At 33.2% G+C, this 17,803-nt stretch overlaps 1 protein-coding gene and 1 long non-coding RNA gene across 2 annotated transcripts; both read left to right on the top strand.

Annotated features, from left to right (window-relative positions):
• The first annotated feature begins 3,531 nt into the window (after positions 1-3,531).
• LOC129885488 (uncharacterized) lies at positions 3,532-7,586 on the top strand. The gene is made up of 2 exons (XR_008766083.1): positions 3,532-3,627; positions 7,514-7,586. It is a non-coding gene; the product is annotated as an uncharacterized LOC129885488 (long non-coding RNA).
• A 5,059-nt stretch (positions 7,587-12,645) lies between these two features.
• Positions 12,646-14,289, top strand: LOC129885487 (9-divinyl ether synthase). The gene is made up of 2 exons (XM_055959775.1): positions 12,646-13,586; positions 13,669-14,289. The coding sequence occupies exons 1-2, from the start codon at positions 12,694-12,696 to the stop codon at positions 14,216-14,218; spliced, it is 1,443 nt and encodes a 480-aa protein (XP_055815750.1). The 5' UTR covers positions 12,646-12,693; the 3' UTR covers positions 14,219-14,289.
• The last annotated feature ends 3,514 nt before the right edge of the window (positions 14,290-17,803 follow it).

The raw sequence follows: 17,803 nt of genomic DNA, 5'->3' as shown, positions 1-17,803 counted from the left end.
TTTTCATAGGTTTTTATAGCACATTTTCTACATTATTCTAATTCTTTTACAACCTTATACATCAATTGCACGCCATATTATTATATATTTTTATTTATGCTGAATCAATCATATACCATCGTATTTGTATCTATTTTTATATAATCATTACATTTATCACTACTACATTAATTCGTGATTCATTCCTTATTACGTTACTACATGTTAGTACATCATACCTTTTAACTTAACTTATGTGCATATTGCTTTTATTACTTATTTCTTATAATGTATTTTTATTTTATGAAGATAAATAAATTATTCAATCTTCAATTGGATTCAAGATGAATAATGGAGATATGTGCCTTTTGGATAGTGCCACAACTCATACAATATTATAGTGAAAAGTGGTTTCAAAGTCTTTATTAATAAAAGAAAAGCAGGAAAGTAGCTACATAATGTAAGGTGGTCATTACTACTCCATTAGGGTGTAAGGCCACGTTTAGTCAGGTATAATGTATGATATTTTCGCAATAGAATGTAAGATTACTTTATTCTATATTTATTAGAGGTATTTGATAATTTTTGAATTATTCATCTTTTTTATTTTATAAAATTAATTATTTTATGTATATATTTTAAAATTGATATAATATTATTTGCTGCACCTAGCTAGTGCCGAGCTCTCACAAAATCCCTTTTTCCGTTTTTTTTTTTAAAAAAATAAATAAATTAGATTAGCCTCTCTCTATATAAGCAACATGTACTTTGGTTCTGGAAATTAAAGTGGAAACTAGACCACGGAAAAATGCATTACCTACATCCAAGGACTAAGCTAGTACTTAAAACATTTTCTTTGTGCCACTGTACTGTATTAAAAAGAATTTGGGGTGTCAAAAGAATATAAAAAATCGATCGAATCTAATTATGTCGAATTGATTTATATTATTTTTAAAATAAAATCGTGAACTTTTATTTAAGTGTATAACCTTCAACAATTGGGATGGTCTTTTTAATTTATAAAAAAATCAAAAAATTCCCAAACCGAATCGAATAACCGTAAATATATTTATATATTAACAATATGTTAAATTTAATATATAAATATACTTTATAACATTTTTCAAATATAAATATAACTTAGGTCCTAAACATCTGGTGATTGGATGACTTTGAATCTTTACTCTTTAATCATCCTTAAATTTATTAGATTTAAAATTAAAAAATACTATTAATAGATACCCCATCAAAAAATACGGCAAAATCTATGCAAGCACTCCTATTAAATGTTTAAGATCAAACAATACGGCAACAAGATTTTACATTCTTGACTTTTTGGTGAAGAATTGAAATACTTCGAACATACTTGTGAAAGAAATATTTTAATAATAGTATATTTTGACTTGATACTTTAAAAGTAAAAAAAAAAAGAAAATTAACCGAAGCGTACCGATATCGAAAAAAAACCGATATGATCAGAATAGTTTTAAAAGATCTAATTTTGATTAGACATTATAAAATATCCCCAAAAATGGGATGATATAATTTTTTAAAAATAACCAACCGAACCGTCTAATTGACAGAGTCTACTTTTATTAATTTAATTTAAAAATTAAGAGATAATTTAATACTTAATTTCTAATTTATTATTAGTATCTATAGAAGCGTTTCCTAAAATATTGGATTCATTAATAAACTTGTTGGATGCCGGAAATATCGCTACCTAAAGATTTGTTTCATAATTATCTCATTTGAATAATGGATTCTGAACAAAATGTATCATTGTAATGACTCTTTCTTTTATACAAGTAAAGATCACGATTGAACTGAAATTTCAATTTTATAAGATAATTCAACATCGCAAATCGAGTTGAGTTCTGCAACGTACTTTGTTAAATATTAAGGCAAATCGAGTTGAATCTTTCTAGAGAAAGCAATTGTGTATTCCAGTTCGAATTTCATATTATTTTATGTAGATTAATCATATTCCAGATTTTCAGAAGAATTCCCTCTCGACCCTCATTAGAGTAACACAAATATGTCGAGTATAATAATATTATACGTATATGATCCTAAGAAAAAAAAAGCTTGTTTAATCATGTAAAATTAGAAAGAAACAAAAAGGAGAGAATATTTTACCAAAGCTTGAACCCGAGACCTCTATTTAATGGTGAAACAGTCTCACCACTGCGCCACATCCCATATTGGTTGTTGGGATCTCATTATATGCTATAAAATTATTTTTAAAAAGTAATTTTGAAAGTTTTAAAATTTTTATGTCAGTTATGTTAATAAATGATAAATATTTAAAAAAGATTTGTGGTGTAAAAATCCCCAAAAAATTGAGGGTAACTTGCACAATTAGGACGACGATTATTTTAGATTAGTTAGTGGTTGACGAGAGTATTTGAGAGGAGGAAGTTTGTTCCTTATTGATAAAAAATCTTTTAGGTATTTGTGTTACTACACATAATCTTCATATTCATTTGAAAGAAGAATTTTTCACCTATAAATAGTGATGATGTTACATTATTTTAGGTACAAAAAAATATAGAGCGTAAGAAAAGATAAGAAGTATGATATTGTATTTATATTGAGGTTAATGTTGTGAAAGAGAGTTGAGACAAGAAAAATATTCTAAGCTTTTCACTAATTCACTATACAAAAAAGAGTAATTTTATATTGAAGGAAAGTGTTTTTTGATAGAGCTTTGAGCTCTTCAATTAATTGAAATTGTTTGAGTTGTACAATGTTATTGAGTTGTTGTATTCTGGAATAAGTCAAGAATTATACTGCTGAATCAGTATAAATTATATCATAGTGTACTTGAATCTCCTTTAAAAAAAGTGAGATATATATGCTCAACTTGAATATTTATTTATTTATTTTATGTAACATAACCGCCCAACAAATTCTACAATAAAAGATAACCATAATTCTTATGTTTACAAATTTAGGTAGTGTGATTATAGTCTACACATCTTATATTGATTATACACTTATTATACAAACAGTTAACAATAGATGTGTACAAATGTTTTTGAAGCCCAACTAGAAAGGTTAAGATCAGGCCCTTTTTCTTTTGCCTTTTGAAAAAAGAAATAATAGTTATTTCCATATTGGTTGTGGAATCTTTAATCAAGCTTGGTTTAAAGTTGCATTTTGCCCATGCTGTATTGTTTTGGATCTCACACTCATAGTGGTGCACTGTTTAGAACTCGGTGAATATAGAAAAGAAATTATAGGAATTGTTTTGCTGGTTGGCTGACGCATCTTTACAGTCTCACAACAGAAAATCTCTCTGTCGATGATCTGTTAATCTATTCACCGGAAATCTTAGTGAATCTGATTCATCGGTTTCTCATTTTTTCCGGCGACTTCTCCATCGGAATTTCTCCATTTCCGTAAAGCTTCTTAGAGACAGATCTAGACAGATCCATCCAGATCTCAAGTTTTTCCGGCGAAGCTTCAGTTTTTCCGGCGAAGCTCTAGTTTTTTCGGCAAAGTATTTTTTTCTTTTCAGGTGTACAGATCTGTATTTTCGGTGACGAACAACCGTTGCAACTCAACCAAGTACGCCGACGTGAACAGTATATCGACGTGAGCAGTATTTTTCGACGGGAACCAGGTTCATTTCTACCGGAGTAGGTACCTCCGGTTTTTATATCTTTATATTCTATCCTTTGTTCATATACTGGTAGTTACATTTTGCCAATTTTAAACTCCCGAATAATTTATTAGTTCTTACGCATTTTCGTGGCTTTGGATAGTGATGGTAGACTAGGGTCATGTTCTCGCTCATGGACGGGGACGAGGGTAAGGAGAGGTAAGTGGGTTAAAGGAGCGTCTAGACTGAGAATAGGTTCTTGGAACATTGGGACGTTAACGGGTAAATCCATAGAACTGGTTAAGATTCTAAAGAAGAGGAAGATTAATATAGCCTGTGTCCAGGAGACAAAATGGGTCGGCTCTAAAGCTAAGGAGGTAGACGGGTATAAGCTTTGGTTTTCTGGTAAATCGAAGTATAGAAATGGGGTAGGCATTTTAATAGACAGTGATTTAAGGGATCAGGTGGTGGAGGTTAGGAGAGTCAATGATAGGATGATGTCGATTAAAATGGTCGTTGAAGGGATCACGTTGAACGTTATTAGTGCTTATGCGCCGCAAGCGGGCTTATGCGAGGAGGATAAGAGGCGCTTTTGGGAGCAGTTGGACGAGTTAGTGGGAGGCATACCACCTATTGAGAAGCTTGTCGTGGGAGGGGATTTCAATGGGCACATCGGATCTATTTCGGGAGGTTATGATGATGTGCATGGGGGCTTTGGCTTCGGGGACAGAAATGGAGGAGGAACCGCACTGTTGGATTTCGCAAGAGCTTTCGGATTGGTGATAGCCAACTCGAGTTTCCCAAAGAAGGAGGACCACTTGGTAACCTTCCGTAGCTCAGTGGCTAAAACTCAGATAGATTTTTTACTCCTCAGGAAGGATGATAAGGGTTTGTGTAAAGACTGTAAGGTCATCCCGATCGACAACCTTACAACCCGACATAAGCTCTTAATGATGGATTTAGGGATAAAGATGACAAGGACGAGGAGGGTCGGGGAAGAACGACCTAGGATCAGATGGGGGAGTTTGACAACGGTGAGTGCCCTCGAGATGGGAGAGAAATTGAAGGATATGGGGGTCTGGGATACTAGTGGGGATGCGAATGATATGTGGGATAGGACAGCTAGTTATATTAGGGTTGTAGCAAAGGAAGTGCTAGGAGTCTCAACAGGCAGTCATAGTCAGCATCGAGGGGACTGGTGGTGGAATGGAGAAGTGCAAGGAAAAGTGGAAGCAAAGAAGGTGGCGTATGCTAAGTTGATGGAGAGCAAGGATGAGGTGGAGAAGTGGACAAATGGAGAACTGTATAAGATAGCGAGGAAGGAGGCGAAGTCGGCGGTTGCAATGGCAAAAATAGCAACTTTTGAACATCTTTATGCTGAACTGGAAGAGAAAGGTGGGGACAGAAAATTATTCAGGCTAGCCAGGGCCCGGGAGAGAAGGGCACGCGATGTGGATTAAGTGAAGTGCATTAAAGACGAAGACGGAAAAGTATTGGTAGAGGAGACCCTTATCAAACAAAGATGGCAGTCATACTTCCATAAACTTTTGAATGACAAAGGGGACAGAGAAATTATGTTGGGAGATTTGGAACATACAGGAAGGAGTCACGATTTTGGGGGTTGTAGGAGTATTACGGTCGATGAGGTTAAGGATGCTGTTCGTAGGATGCGCTGGGGAAGAGCGACCGGACCTGACGAGATCCCTGGAGAATTTTGGAAGAGCGCGGGCTCGGTAGGTTTGGAATGGCTGACTAGGTTATTTAATGTCATCTTTACGACGACAACGATGACCGTAGAATGGAGATCGAGCATCATGATCCCGCTTTACAAAAATAAAGGGGATAGCCAGAGCTGTGACAACTATAGAGGTACTAAGCTTCTAAGCCATACTATGAAAGTGTGGGAAAGAGTAGTAGAGATGAGGGTGAGGAGAGGCGTGTCTATTTCAGAGAACCAGTTCGGATTTATGCTGGGACGCTCAACTACAGAAGCCATCCACCTTATGAGGAGACTAATGGAGCAATATAGGGAGAGGAAAAGAGACTTGCATATGGTGTTCATCGACTTGGAAAAGGCTTACGATAAAGTCCCACGAGAGATACTATGGAGATGTTTGGAGGCTAAAGGTGTACATGTAGCGTACATAAGGGTGATCAAGGACATGTACGAGGGTGCCAAAACCAGGGTAAGGACAATAGGAGGGGACTCAGAACACTTCCCAGTTATGATGGGGTTGCACCAAGGATCAGCTCTTAGCCCGTTCCTATTTGCCTTGGTGATGGATGGATTGACGCGACAAATTCAAGGTGAGGTGCCATGGTGTATGCTTTTTGCGGATGACATAGTCCTCATCGATGAGACTCGTAGCGGAGTTAACGCTAAGCTGGAAGATTGGAGATGCACCTTGGAGTCTAAGGGGTTTAAGCTGAGTAGGACCAAGACAGAGTACCTAGAGTGCAAGTTCAGTGAGACACCTCAAGAGGTTGGCGCGGAAGTTAGGCTCGGGGACCAAGCCATCCAGAAGAGAAGTAGTTTTAAGTATCTTGGTTCTATCATGCAAGACAGCGGAGAGATCGACAAGGATGTCACACACCGTATTGGGGCAGGATGGATGAAATGGAGGCTCGCCTCCGGTGTGTTATGTGACAAGAAGGTGCCACCACAACTTAAGGGCAAGTTCTACAAAGTGGTCGTTAGACCATCTATGTTGTATGGGGCGGAGTGTTGGCCAGTTAAGGTCTCCCACGTGCAAAGGATGAAGGTTGCCGAGATGAGAATGTTGAGATGGATGTGTGGGCATACCAGGAGTGACAAGATTAGAAATGAGGCTATTCGAAAAAAGGTAGGAGTGGCCTCGGTGGAAGACAAGATACGGGAAACGCGACTGAGATGGTTTGGACATGTGAAGAGGAGAGTCCCAAATGCACCAGTGCGGAGATGTGAGAGGCTGGCCATGGATTGTTTCAGAAGAGGTAGGGGTAGGTCGAAGAAATATTGGGGAGATGTGATCAGACAGGACATGGCGCATTTACGACTTACCGAGGACATGACCCTAGATAGGAGGGTGTGGAGGACACACATTAGGGTAGAAGGCTAGTACATAATGATTTTATTCTCCCTTATTCGTAGGCGTATTAACGCACTATGATTTCTTGTACTCTGATGTATGCTATTTATGGTATTTATGTTATTATCCAATAATAATATCTACTGTTTTTGTGCTTTGATTATAATATTGTTTGGACTGTTTTCGTCATCTACTTATTTATTCTAATATTCTTGTCTAACCTTTTTCTATGCTTTTATTGAGCCGAGGGTCTTTCGGAAACAGCCGTCCTACATTGGTAGGAGTTAGGTCTGCGTACACTCTACCCTCCCCAGACCCCACGATGTGGGATTTCACTGGGTTGTTGTTGTTGTGCTGTATTGTTTTGATCCTTGAGTATTTAATTATTTTTTTTGAAAATATCAGTTTTGGAGACTTAGGTATTTCTCCATAGTGGAAACATATCTCTAGTAATTATGATTCACGTTATCAATTATCGAAAATTCTGACAAAGTGAATGAATCTCCTTGTTCATAACCTAAATTTCATGTAGGGATGCAGGGCATTTTAGTAACCTCTAGTTGTCATCTCATGTGGAAAATTGAATATTTTTTATGGTCATAATAATGTATTAATTCATAAACATTAGGATTAAAGATGAGGACAAACTAATAGACTAACAGGCTAATTAGCACCCCTTATGAGTGTACCCAACTCAATAGTTATTTCCAACAGATCTGTTTTGACCTAAAATTTTAACAGATCACTTTATGATCAACTCGTATGGTCAAATTAAAAAATATATGTCAACCCAATAAATTTAAACTTAGACGAATTGGACGGATTAATTAGTTAATATTGCTATATCAATTAATTTCAGGGTTCAATGCTTATGGTCACTGATCAAGTGGGTTGCTAGTGGAGGAAAGAGTTTACACGCTCGGCTAGCAAATGAAATCACGATGATCATCACTCTATCAGCAGTCAACAAGATGAGTTTGACTAAATCAACGGTGTATGAAGTGTTGAGAATTGAACCTCCAACGCCGTTTCAATATGGTAAGGCTAAAAAAGACACGATGGATGGTCCAAAGCCATGATTCAAATTTCTTGATAAAGAAAGGTGAAATGATATTAGGAAATTAATCATTTGCTACAAAAGATGCAAATATATTTGAAAACACAGCAAAAGAGAGACTGATGATTCAACGGTGGATAATAAATAATGCGCAGCAAAAGATTGTGTTGTTATGCAAATGAATCTTTTTTTATATTATTATCGAGTTTAACTAATATATATCAATCAATGACCATTAACAAATAAATTTTATATTATATATCACTTTAATGAAAATTGGGACGGGGCAGGACAAAGGCCTAATAGAGCAGAACAGGGCAATGCTTAAATAGGATAGGGTAGGGCAGGACGGATCAAAACTTATATTTTCAAAAATTAAAATATGGGCAGGACAAGGGTATGTAGTGTATTGGGCCTTTTGGCCCATTTTTTTCATCTGAACTTTATTTGTAACTTTCTGAAATTTGTGAATTTCCCTACAAATTTCAACACTTAAATAGATGTATATTTTCATTTTACTTAGTAAAATTACTTCGAATATCTATTTTTTTTAATTTTATTTTTATAGTTGTAGTATTGCATTGGCAATTAAAAACTATCATAGTAATTGATACTATATTATTTGTTTATATATAACATTAGGAACTTCTTTAATGCTTATTTAGTTTTATACTTTACGTGACTCTAGTGTTACACGATGATTCTTTAAAAAAATTAACTATAGAATGCTGGATAAAAAATTGAAATATTTAATAATATAATATTTATTTTTATCATCGCTTGACTAATACTATTACTTGCTTTTATAACCAACTAATCATGATGACCTTTTGTTTTAAGTAATTTTTATTTAAATGCATACTGCAAATGAAGAAACACACACAATAGGGCAGGGGGGGCAGGATAATTTTTAAAAAATATGCTAAATGGGGAAGGTTAAGGCGGATTAAAAATTTAGCGGGTCAACACTTGCTCTACCCCGTCCTATTTACATCCTATGTTCATATAAAATAGAATTTACTAGTATGGGAATAAGGCATATAGCCTACTATAATTGGTAAATAGTGGAAGAATTTATTCTTTGTATACTCCCAGTTTTTATAAGTTAAAATTTGCACCCTCTTTTTAATGTGTTTAAATTATATATGGTTAAACTTATACATATCATTATAAAAGATTATCACTCTATTTTTCAGGTAATTACCCTATCATTCTTGATACTTTATGTTGGTGTATATGCATTTTATTATTAAAATAAAATATTAAGTGCATATATTAGTGGATATAAAGGAACCCTGATATTAAATCATCATTTGAAGTGTTAAACCAAAGTTACATGCTAAAGAGAGACTTAAAACAAAAGTTAAAGGTAAAGTCGTTGTGATGGAGTATTTCAAGCGATCCTGAATATAATCATACTTTGAATGAGCATATATCCTTATATATGATGAGTTAGAGAATCAAATACCTATAAAATGAAATGAAAGATATGCGAGTTTTGTTTCCAGAAAAATAAATTGCTCGTTCATCTCACTTTGTAATAAAAAGTAATGTCTATTTTACCGTAAACATTCTCAATGCAGAGACATTTCATGAGACAAAAGTCAAAGAAATTTCATAGGTCAAAGAGGGTGAAATTTTGGTTTCTTGGACAACGGCAATCCATGGCCCATTGATGCAATCTACGGTGGTATTTTTATGACCTATGAAATTTATACGACCGACAGTCATTCATTTTGTTCACATATTTCACCCATAAGCTCTCCATAAGGAAACTATTTGTATTCGAAAAATTACAAAGTGTCAAAATGAGATAGCAAAATCCTAATTGAGATATTTAAAATGAACAAAATTTAATTAAAGTGTCCAAGCAAAAATTGATGACAATTATAAAGAAGTACCGACGGATTCTGCCATAGAACTCGTTAATTTACATTAACATTGTAGGAAACGGTGCGTGAGGGCACTCTCTACTTAACCCTTTATGAGTTAAAGAAAGTTTTTTCTAATATAAGGACAAAACTTTTTCTTTCTTCTATTAATGAGGGAGAAATGACTTTTCATTTTTCATTTACTTGGTTCCCCCACATTTCCCAATTCGTATTTCTCATTCACACTTCACCTAAACCCAACAGGAACCACATGCATGTAAGATACAAGGCATGTATAATATATAGATGTGTCATTTAACGTGACCTTAGCTGATATATATGTCCTTCAATTTTGAACGTGTACAATCTAAGTAGACACTTAAATTTGTACAAATTGAACAAATAGGCATATGTATTCTATATGACAATTTGTGTCATACGTGTATTATGTCATGTAGAACATGTGTGTAACAACAACATATTGGCATTGTTTGCCTAACCAAAGACAATTCATTCTAAGCAAATATAATCACCAAAAGTGTGAAACACGTGCCTTATAAATTCTTAACAGTATTATATAGTTGGATGTGGTTTTAAAGTCGTAGTAAAATAAAAACACGGTGAAATGATCGTTCCTACTCCACTAGGGTGTAGGGTTTTTATTCCTCCTAGAGTTCACATGTTGTGGTACTTGTAAAAGTTACTAGATGAGGCAAACACGTAATAAGTCAGTTCAGTAATTAAGTTTTACTCTTAATTTCTCATGTTAATTAACTTTAAGTTTAATTTTACTATTTTCTGAAACTTAATTATCACAATTTAATATATCATCAACTATTTGTAATCAATCGTCTCTTATCTTCTATATTATTAGGAAATTCGTCTATCACAAACTAAACATTTATCCTAATACAAAGCTGGGGAAAGGTGATATTGCGGGGAAACAGCATATGATGAGATAATATGACAAGTAACTAAAATGACGAAAATAGACTCCATAAATTGATAAAGGACAATGTTGATATCAATATCAACTGAACTCTTTTATAATAGTAGAAAAGAAAAGTCTACTTGATTATAAGTATAGAATAGAAAGAAAAAAAAAATAAGAATTTGGGGTTTACCTATTAGTATTACTGTATTAGAGCTATATTTTTAATTTTTACATCCAAATATATATAAAGATTGATTATATGTCTTACGTACTCTTTTCCTTTCCATACCCCTCAATACCAAACCCCATAAACAACAAAAATAATTTAGAAAAATAAGGCACCGCATACTGTTTACCTAACCACAAACAATACATTGTAAGCAAATATAATTACCAAAAGAGTGAAAAACGTGCCTTTTGTTAAAGAAAAGTAGGTGAATGTATTGTAATGGGATCCACCACCAAATTGATGAGCATGTCATTTTACTTTGGTTATAAATTGCCCTTTTTCATAACACGTTATCAACATGAAGTTCAAGTTTTCTTCAGATATATTATTTTTCAGATATATTAACTTCTATATCAGGTATATTTACTGAAAATTTTTATTTTTAGCTGTTTTTATTATTTCTAAATTAATTTCTATCTCAGTTTTATCATGTCAAATTTATCAAAACTTGAATTTGTGGCACTTGACATTGCTCGAAAAAATTATTTATCATGGATCTTTGATGTTGAAATTCACCTTGACGCTAAAGGTCTTGCTGATACTATTAAACAAGATAATAATACATCAACCCTAGATAAAGCAAAGACCATGATTTTTCTCTTTCATCATATTCATTAAGGATTAAAAACAGAATATTTAACTGTTAAAGACCCTCTTGAATTATAGACTAATTTGAAGGAACGGTATCACCACCGGAAGCTTACGGTGTTATCAAAAGCCCGATATGACTGAATACACCTTCGATTTCAAGATTTTAAAACTGTGACAGATTATAATTCTATTATCCACAAGGTAAGTTCCATGTTAAAATTATGTGGAGATTCTATCACTGATGATGACTTACTTGAGAAAACTCTTTCCACTTTTCACGCTTCAAATGTGTTGCTACAACAACAATATCGTGAAAAAAGGATTTAAGTAGTATTCTGAATTAATAACATGCCTACTTGTGGCTGAGCAAAATAATATTATGCTGATGAAAAATCATGAAGCCCGTCTCACTAGCTCTACTCCATTTTCTGAAGCGAATGTTGTAGCAGCGCATAATCAATTTGAATCAAGATAAAATAATTATCGCGGTTGTGGTCATTTACGTGGACGAGGACATGGTAGAGGACGAAAAAATTATCGTCATCATGATGGAAATAAACATGAGAACAATAAAATTCCTCAAAATAATCCTTCCAGGGGTAAATCTAATATTTGCCACTAGTGTAATATGAAGGGTCATTGGGCACGTGAATGTCGTACGCCCGATCATTTTTTGAAACTTTATCAAGCCTCCCTAAAAAAAGATAATAATGTGGAGGCATACTTGAATTTCTGAAATGATGATGAAGCAACCCCCTCAAATAAACATGAAAATATTGAGGCAAATCTTGCTTATAAAGATGAAGATTTTGGAGATCTACCAAATATTACTCATTTGAAAGCTGAAGACTTTATGAATATTGACTGAGAAATTAATCATCTAACTGGGAATAAATCTTATAAAAATAGTTACTGTTTTTTTATAATGTTTGATATTATGGTGTACTTCGTAGGATTTTTTTTAAGACAGTACAATTTCTTAAAGTTTTTATGTTGTTAGTATTTCACGTTCTTACAATGTATCTTTTATTTATAAAGAATATGAAAATTCTCCAGTCATCCGTTGGATCCAAAATCAATTATGATGATATGTGTCTTATTGATAGTGCCACAACACACATTATTTTAAGAGATAAGAAATAATACAAATTGCTAGTTGCTCTGAATTATCAAACTTTTGTATTCAAATTATTTGAATGAATCAATATTTCTGTTGTATTGATTGGAAAATGGATTAAAATAAACATTCCCGTTACTAAAATTGACTTTGACATTATATCTTCATGCCTATAAATACATTAGCCAGCATGTTAATAAACTCACAAAACCAAATATAACACAAAACACAAACACCAAAATGTCCTCCTATTCATCATCAAAATCATCAAATCTTCCGGTTCATGAAATCCCTGGGGACTATGGTTTCCCTATAATTAGCGCGCTTAAAGATCGATACGATTATTTCTATAACCAAGGTGAAGATGCTTGGTTCCATAACAAAGCTGAAAAATACAAATCCACTGTTGTCAAAATCAACATGGCACCAGGTCCATTCACCTCTAATGACTACAAATTGGTGGCATTTCTAGATGCCACCAGTTTTGTTTACATGTTTGATAATTCCCTCATCGACAAAACTGACACTCTTGGTGGTACATTTAAGCCCGGTAAAGAATATTACGGCGGTTATCGTCCCCTTGCTTTCGTCGATACGAAAGATCCGAACCATGCCGCACTAAAAGGCTACATTATTTCTTCGTTCGCAAAGAGACATAACTTATTCATTCCTCTATTCAGGAGCTCATTGTCTGATCACCTTTTTAATAATCTCGAAAAACAGGTTACCGAACAGGGGAAATCGGATTTCAACGCCCTCCTCCCCACTATGACGTTTGGTTTCATTTTTCGTTTGCTTTGTGATCAGACTAATCCGATTGATACAGTTCTTGGCGCTCAAGGACCGGAACATCTTCGTAAATGGCTTTTCCCACAGCTAATTCCATCCTTGAGCGCGAAGAAACTTCCAAACTTCATAGAAGATATCCTCTTCCATAATTTTCTAATACCATTTGGTTTTGTGAAAAGTGATTACAACAAACTTGTTGATGTATTTAGCAAGTCTGCAGTGTCCATGTTGGATGAAGCCGAAAAACTTGGAATCAAAAGAGAAGAAGCCGTACATAACATGCTTTTTCTCGTGGGGATCAATATGTTCGCCGGCTTGAACGCTTTCTTTCCTCATCTCTTAAGGTCAGTATTATCGGAATAAATATACAAATTTTGATTACAGCAGTCATTAATGTTCTTTTTTCTCTCTCATGTGATTAATTAGGTTTGTGGGAGAAGCAGGGTCTAGTCTACACACACGACTAGTTAACGAAATCAGGACCGCTATTAAGGAAGAAGGTGGAGCAATCACATTATCAGCAATCAACAAAATGAGTTTGGTCAAATCTGTAGTCTACGAAACATTGAGGCTTCGCCCACCTGTACCATTACAGTACGGTAAGGCGAAGAAAGACTTCATGGTCCAAAGCCACGATGCGTCTTACAAGATCAATAAAGGACAATTCGTCGTTGGATATCAACCCATGGCTACTAGGGACCCTAAAATTTTCGCGAATCCTGATGAGTTCGTTCCCGATAGGTTCATGAATGATGGTGAGAAAATGCTGAAACATGTTCTATGGTCTAATGGAAGGGCAACGGAGGAACCAGCACCAGACAACAAGCAATGTCCAGGGAAAGACATGGTGCACCTATTGGGTAGGTTAATTTTGGTGGAGTTTTTCATGAGATACGATACGTTCACCGTGGAAATTACACCCCTATTTCGTGCACCAAATGTTGCTATCAAGACATTAACTAAAGCATCTGTGTGATCAAAGTGTGTGCATTGGATCTCTCGTATTGAATTTTATTAATTTGGATTGTATTGTATTATATTTATTTATTGTATTTGTTCTTTATAATTCAAATGAATAAATGTTGATCATAGGTGAGTTTTTGGCCAAAAACATTCTTAAACTATACCCCAAACTTAAATTACGTCTTTAAATTATATTTTTTGACAGAAAACATCCTTCAAGTATTTGAAAGTTAACAAATTTCAACTTTCAGTTAGATATTGTCAAAAAATTAAGGAACCCTACAAAAATATGTGCAATTCATGTGAACAATTTATTTATTTTTTGCATAATTCGTTACCTTCTATAAAAAGCTTCTCAAAAAAAGAATATGATGAAACAAAAAATGTTAGGAAGGTGTGAGGATACATGATCTGCTCTTTTTCTCTTTCACTAACGGAAAGAAGCTGAAGCTTAATTATCTTCACCATTTTTAAAGTCAAATTATAGTTAGATCAATAATTTTTAGGTGCAATCTGATATTAAGGTGATCAAAGTTCTATTTATGTCTTGCATTCGAATTTTTAATCAAAATTCTGATTATGTCTTGCATTTGAGTTTCATTCACCATTATTAGAAGTGGAAGTCTCCAACAAACAATGCTTAAGTAGATTTAGTTGAGAAAAAATATATTCCAACTAATAATTTTTTAATAGTAAATCACATGAAAAATAAATGAAAAAAACTTTGAATTAAAAGATTTTGCATAATGTTAAACTCAACTGCCCAAAAAGTTTATGATAATGATTTTGGTGTATTTTAGAATAATAAATACAAATGGTGACTTGATTTTTGTAGTATATGTTAGTTTTCTGAAAAGTTCTAGTAGAAGAATGAAAATTGTTAAATTTTAAATACTTAGGATATTTTCTACTAAAATTAATATTTTAAACATGTAATCTAAACTTGGAATATAGTTTAAAAATAATTTTGACCAAAAACTCATCATAGATCAAGTCAAAAGAATTGAACATTACAAGTTTTAGATATATATGCTAGTCCACTAAGAAAGATGACACTCTTTACTTTTTTCTTTTTTTAATTTTATCTTTAAAAGAATGTTATTTCTTTATAATTAAAAATAATTTTACTTTAAAATTTCTCTCTTACGTTTGTTAAAACAATATATAATTAGATAGATATCTAAAATTTATTTTAAAATACAAGTTTTATTTTTTTGTCTGACAATTCACTATGATGATTGGTGGGTATGGAAAGAGAAAATGAAAATTTGAAGCACACCATTGAAGTAACTTTTGTCAGCATAGGTCTTTGGAAAAGACTTGTATATTCCATGTAAGGGTCCTAGGCTACGTTTACTTTTTCAATAGACGGATTACTAGTGCAACTTGCAAAATCTATATTCTGAATATTTCCAACCAATAATAATTAGTTTGTGGACCCCACCAAGATAATACTCTCCGTCCCTTTTTATCCATTTTTAACTGTTATCAACCAAATTAATGGTTGTCCACTTTGTAGTAGTGGATAGCCCTCTATTTTTTTTAATGGCAATTTATCCACTAATATTTTTCCTCCACTTACATATGACTATAAATAGTCTTTTTTTTCAATATAAAGATGATATAGATACTGCAATACACACAAACATTTTTTTTCTTTGTTCTCCTTTCTTATCTTTTACTCTAGCTTCCTTATTTTGTTGTATTTCATAACACATTATCAGCACGAAGCTCTAATTTTCAGAAAATTAACTTCTATATCAGGTATAGCTATTGAAGAAATTTAATTTTCAGTTGTCTTTGTTATTTTAAAAATTAATTTTCATCATGTCAAACTTGTCAAAATTAGAGTTTGTGGCACTTGATATTTCTGGAAAAACTTATTTGTCATGGTACTTGATGCTGAAATCTACCTTACCGCTAAGGGTCTTGGTGATGCTATAATTGAAGGAAATACAACATCAAGTTAGGATAAAGCAAAGGCTATGATTTTCCTTCGTCATCATCTGGATGAAAACCTAAAAATTGAATACTTGACAGTGAAAGATCCACTTGAATTGTGGAAAAACTTAAAAGGGAGGTATGACCACCTCAGGGCAATGGTATTACCAAGGGCTCGTTATGACTGGATGCACTTATGGTTTCAAGACTTTAAAACTGTAATTGAGTATAATTCTGTTGTATTTAGAATAACTTGCCAATTAAAATTATGTGGGGAAACTATAAATTATGAGGATATGTTAGAAAAGATACTAACTACTTTTCATGCCTCTAATGTGATATTACAGTAACAATACCGTGAAAAGAATTTTCAAAAATACTCTGAATTGATCTCATGTCTTCTAGTGGCTGAGCAACATAATGCCCTTTTAATGAAAAATCATGAAGTCCGTCCCACAGGAACTGCTCCGTTACCGAAAGCAAATATGGTAGAAGCACATGGGCAGTCTGGAAAAAAACAAATTAAAAATTATGGCCACAATAATATGCGTGGATGTGGCAATGACAGAAAACGATATAATAATCGTCGTAGTAATGGTCAACATAAAAGGGAGAACAATATCAGTTCTCAAAATGGCCCTTCAAGAAGTAACTGTAATCGTTGTGACATGAAAGGCCACTGGAAAAATGAATGTCGAACGCTAAACATTTTGTAAGTTTTATCAAAATTCATTCAAAAAAAAGACAAATAGAGGTGGCGCCTTCTTCTAATGTTTGGATAGAGTCACACTTGGCATTTGAAAATAATGTTGAGGCAGGACCTTCACATAATAATAATATTGAAGCAAATCTGGCTCTGAAGGACGATGTTTTTAATGACCTCAATGATATTACTCATTTAAAGGTTGAAGACTTATTTAAAGATTATAATTAATGTTAATTTCATTGTATGATTTTCAATATGTTGTCATTTTTATGTACCTTGAATTATCGTGTTCTCACATTTCTATGTAGAAGGGACTTATGATTATTTTTAAAATATATACTTTTTGTTATTTCATTCCCATAGGTTTTTATAGCACATTTCCTATATTATTCTAATTCTTTTACAATATTATACATCAATTACACACCATGTTATTATATATTTCTATTTATGCTGAACCAATCATATATCATCGTACATGTATCTATTTCTATATAATCATTATATTTATCACTACTACATTAATTCAAGATTCATTCTTTATTACGTTACTACATGTTAATACATCATACCTTTTAACTTAACTTATGTACATATTGCTTTTATTACTTATTTCTTATAATATATTTTTATTTTATGAAGAAAAATAAATTCTTCAATCTTCAATTGGATTCAAGATGAATAATGGAGATATGTGCCTTTTGGATAGTGTCACAACTCATCCAATATTAAAAGAAAAGAAATATTTCTATCATTTAATTATTAAAAAGGCCTATGTCAATACAATATCTGGTAGTACAAAATTGATTGAAAATTCTGAAAAAGTGGTCTTATTACAACTTAGAGGAACGATATTGATAATTGATAATGCATTATATTGTAGTAAGTCTCAAAAAAATTTGTTAAGTTTTAAGGTTATTCGCAAAAATGGTTATCATATTTAGACTGCAA

The sequence above is a fragment of the Solanum dulcamara genome, chromosome 4 (genome assembly GCF_947179165.1).
Source record: "Solanum dulcamara chromosome 4, daSolDulc1.2, whole genome shotgun sequence".
NCBI lineage: Eukaryota > Viridiplantae > Streptophyta > Magnoliopsida > Solanales > Solanaceae > Solanum > Solanum dulcamara.
Note: the sequence above shows the minus strand (reverse complement) of the source record. Positions and strands in the feature narration are given on the sequence as shown.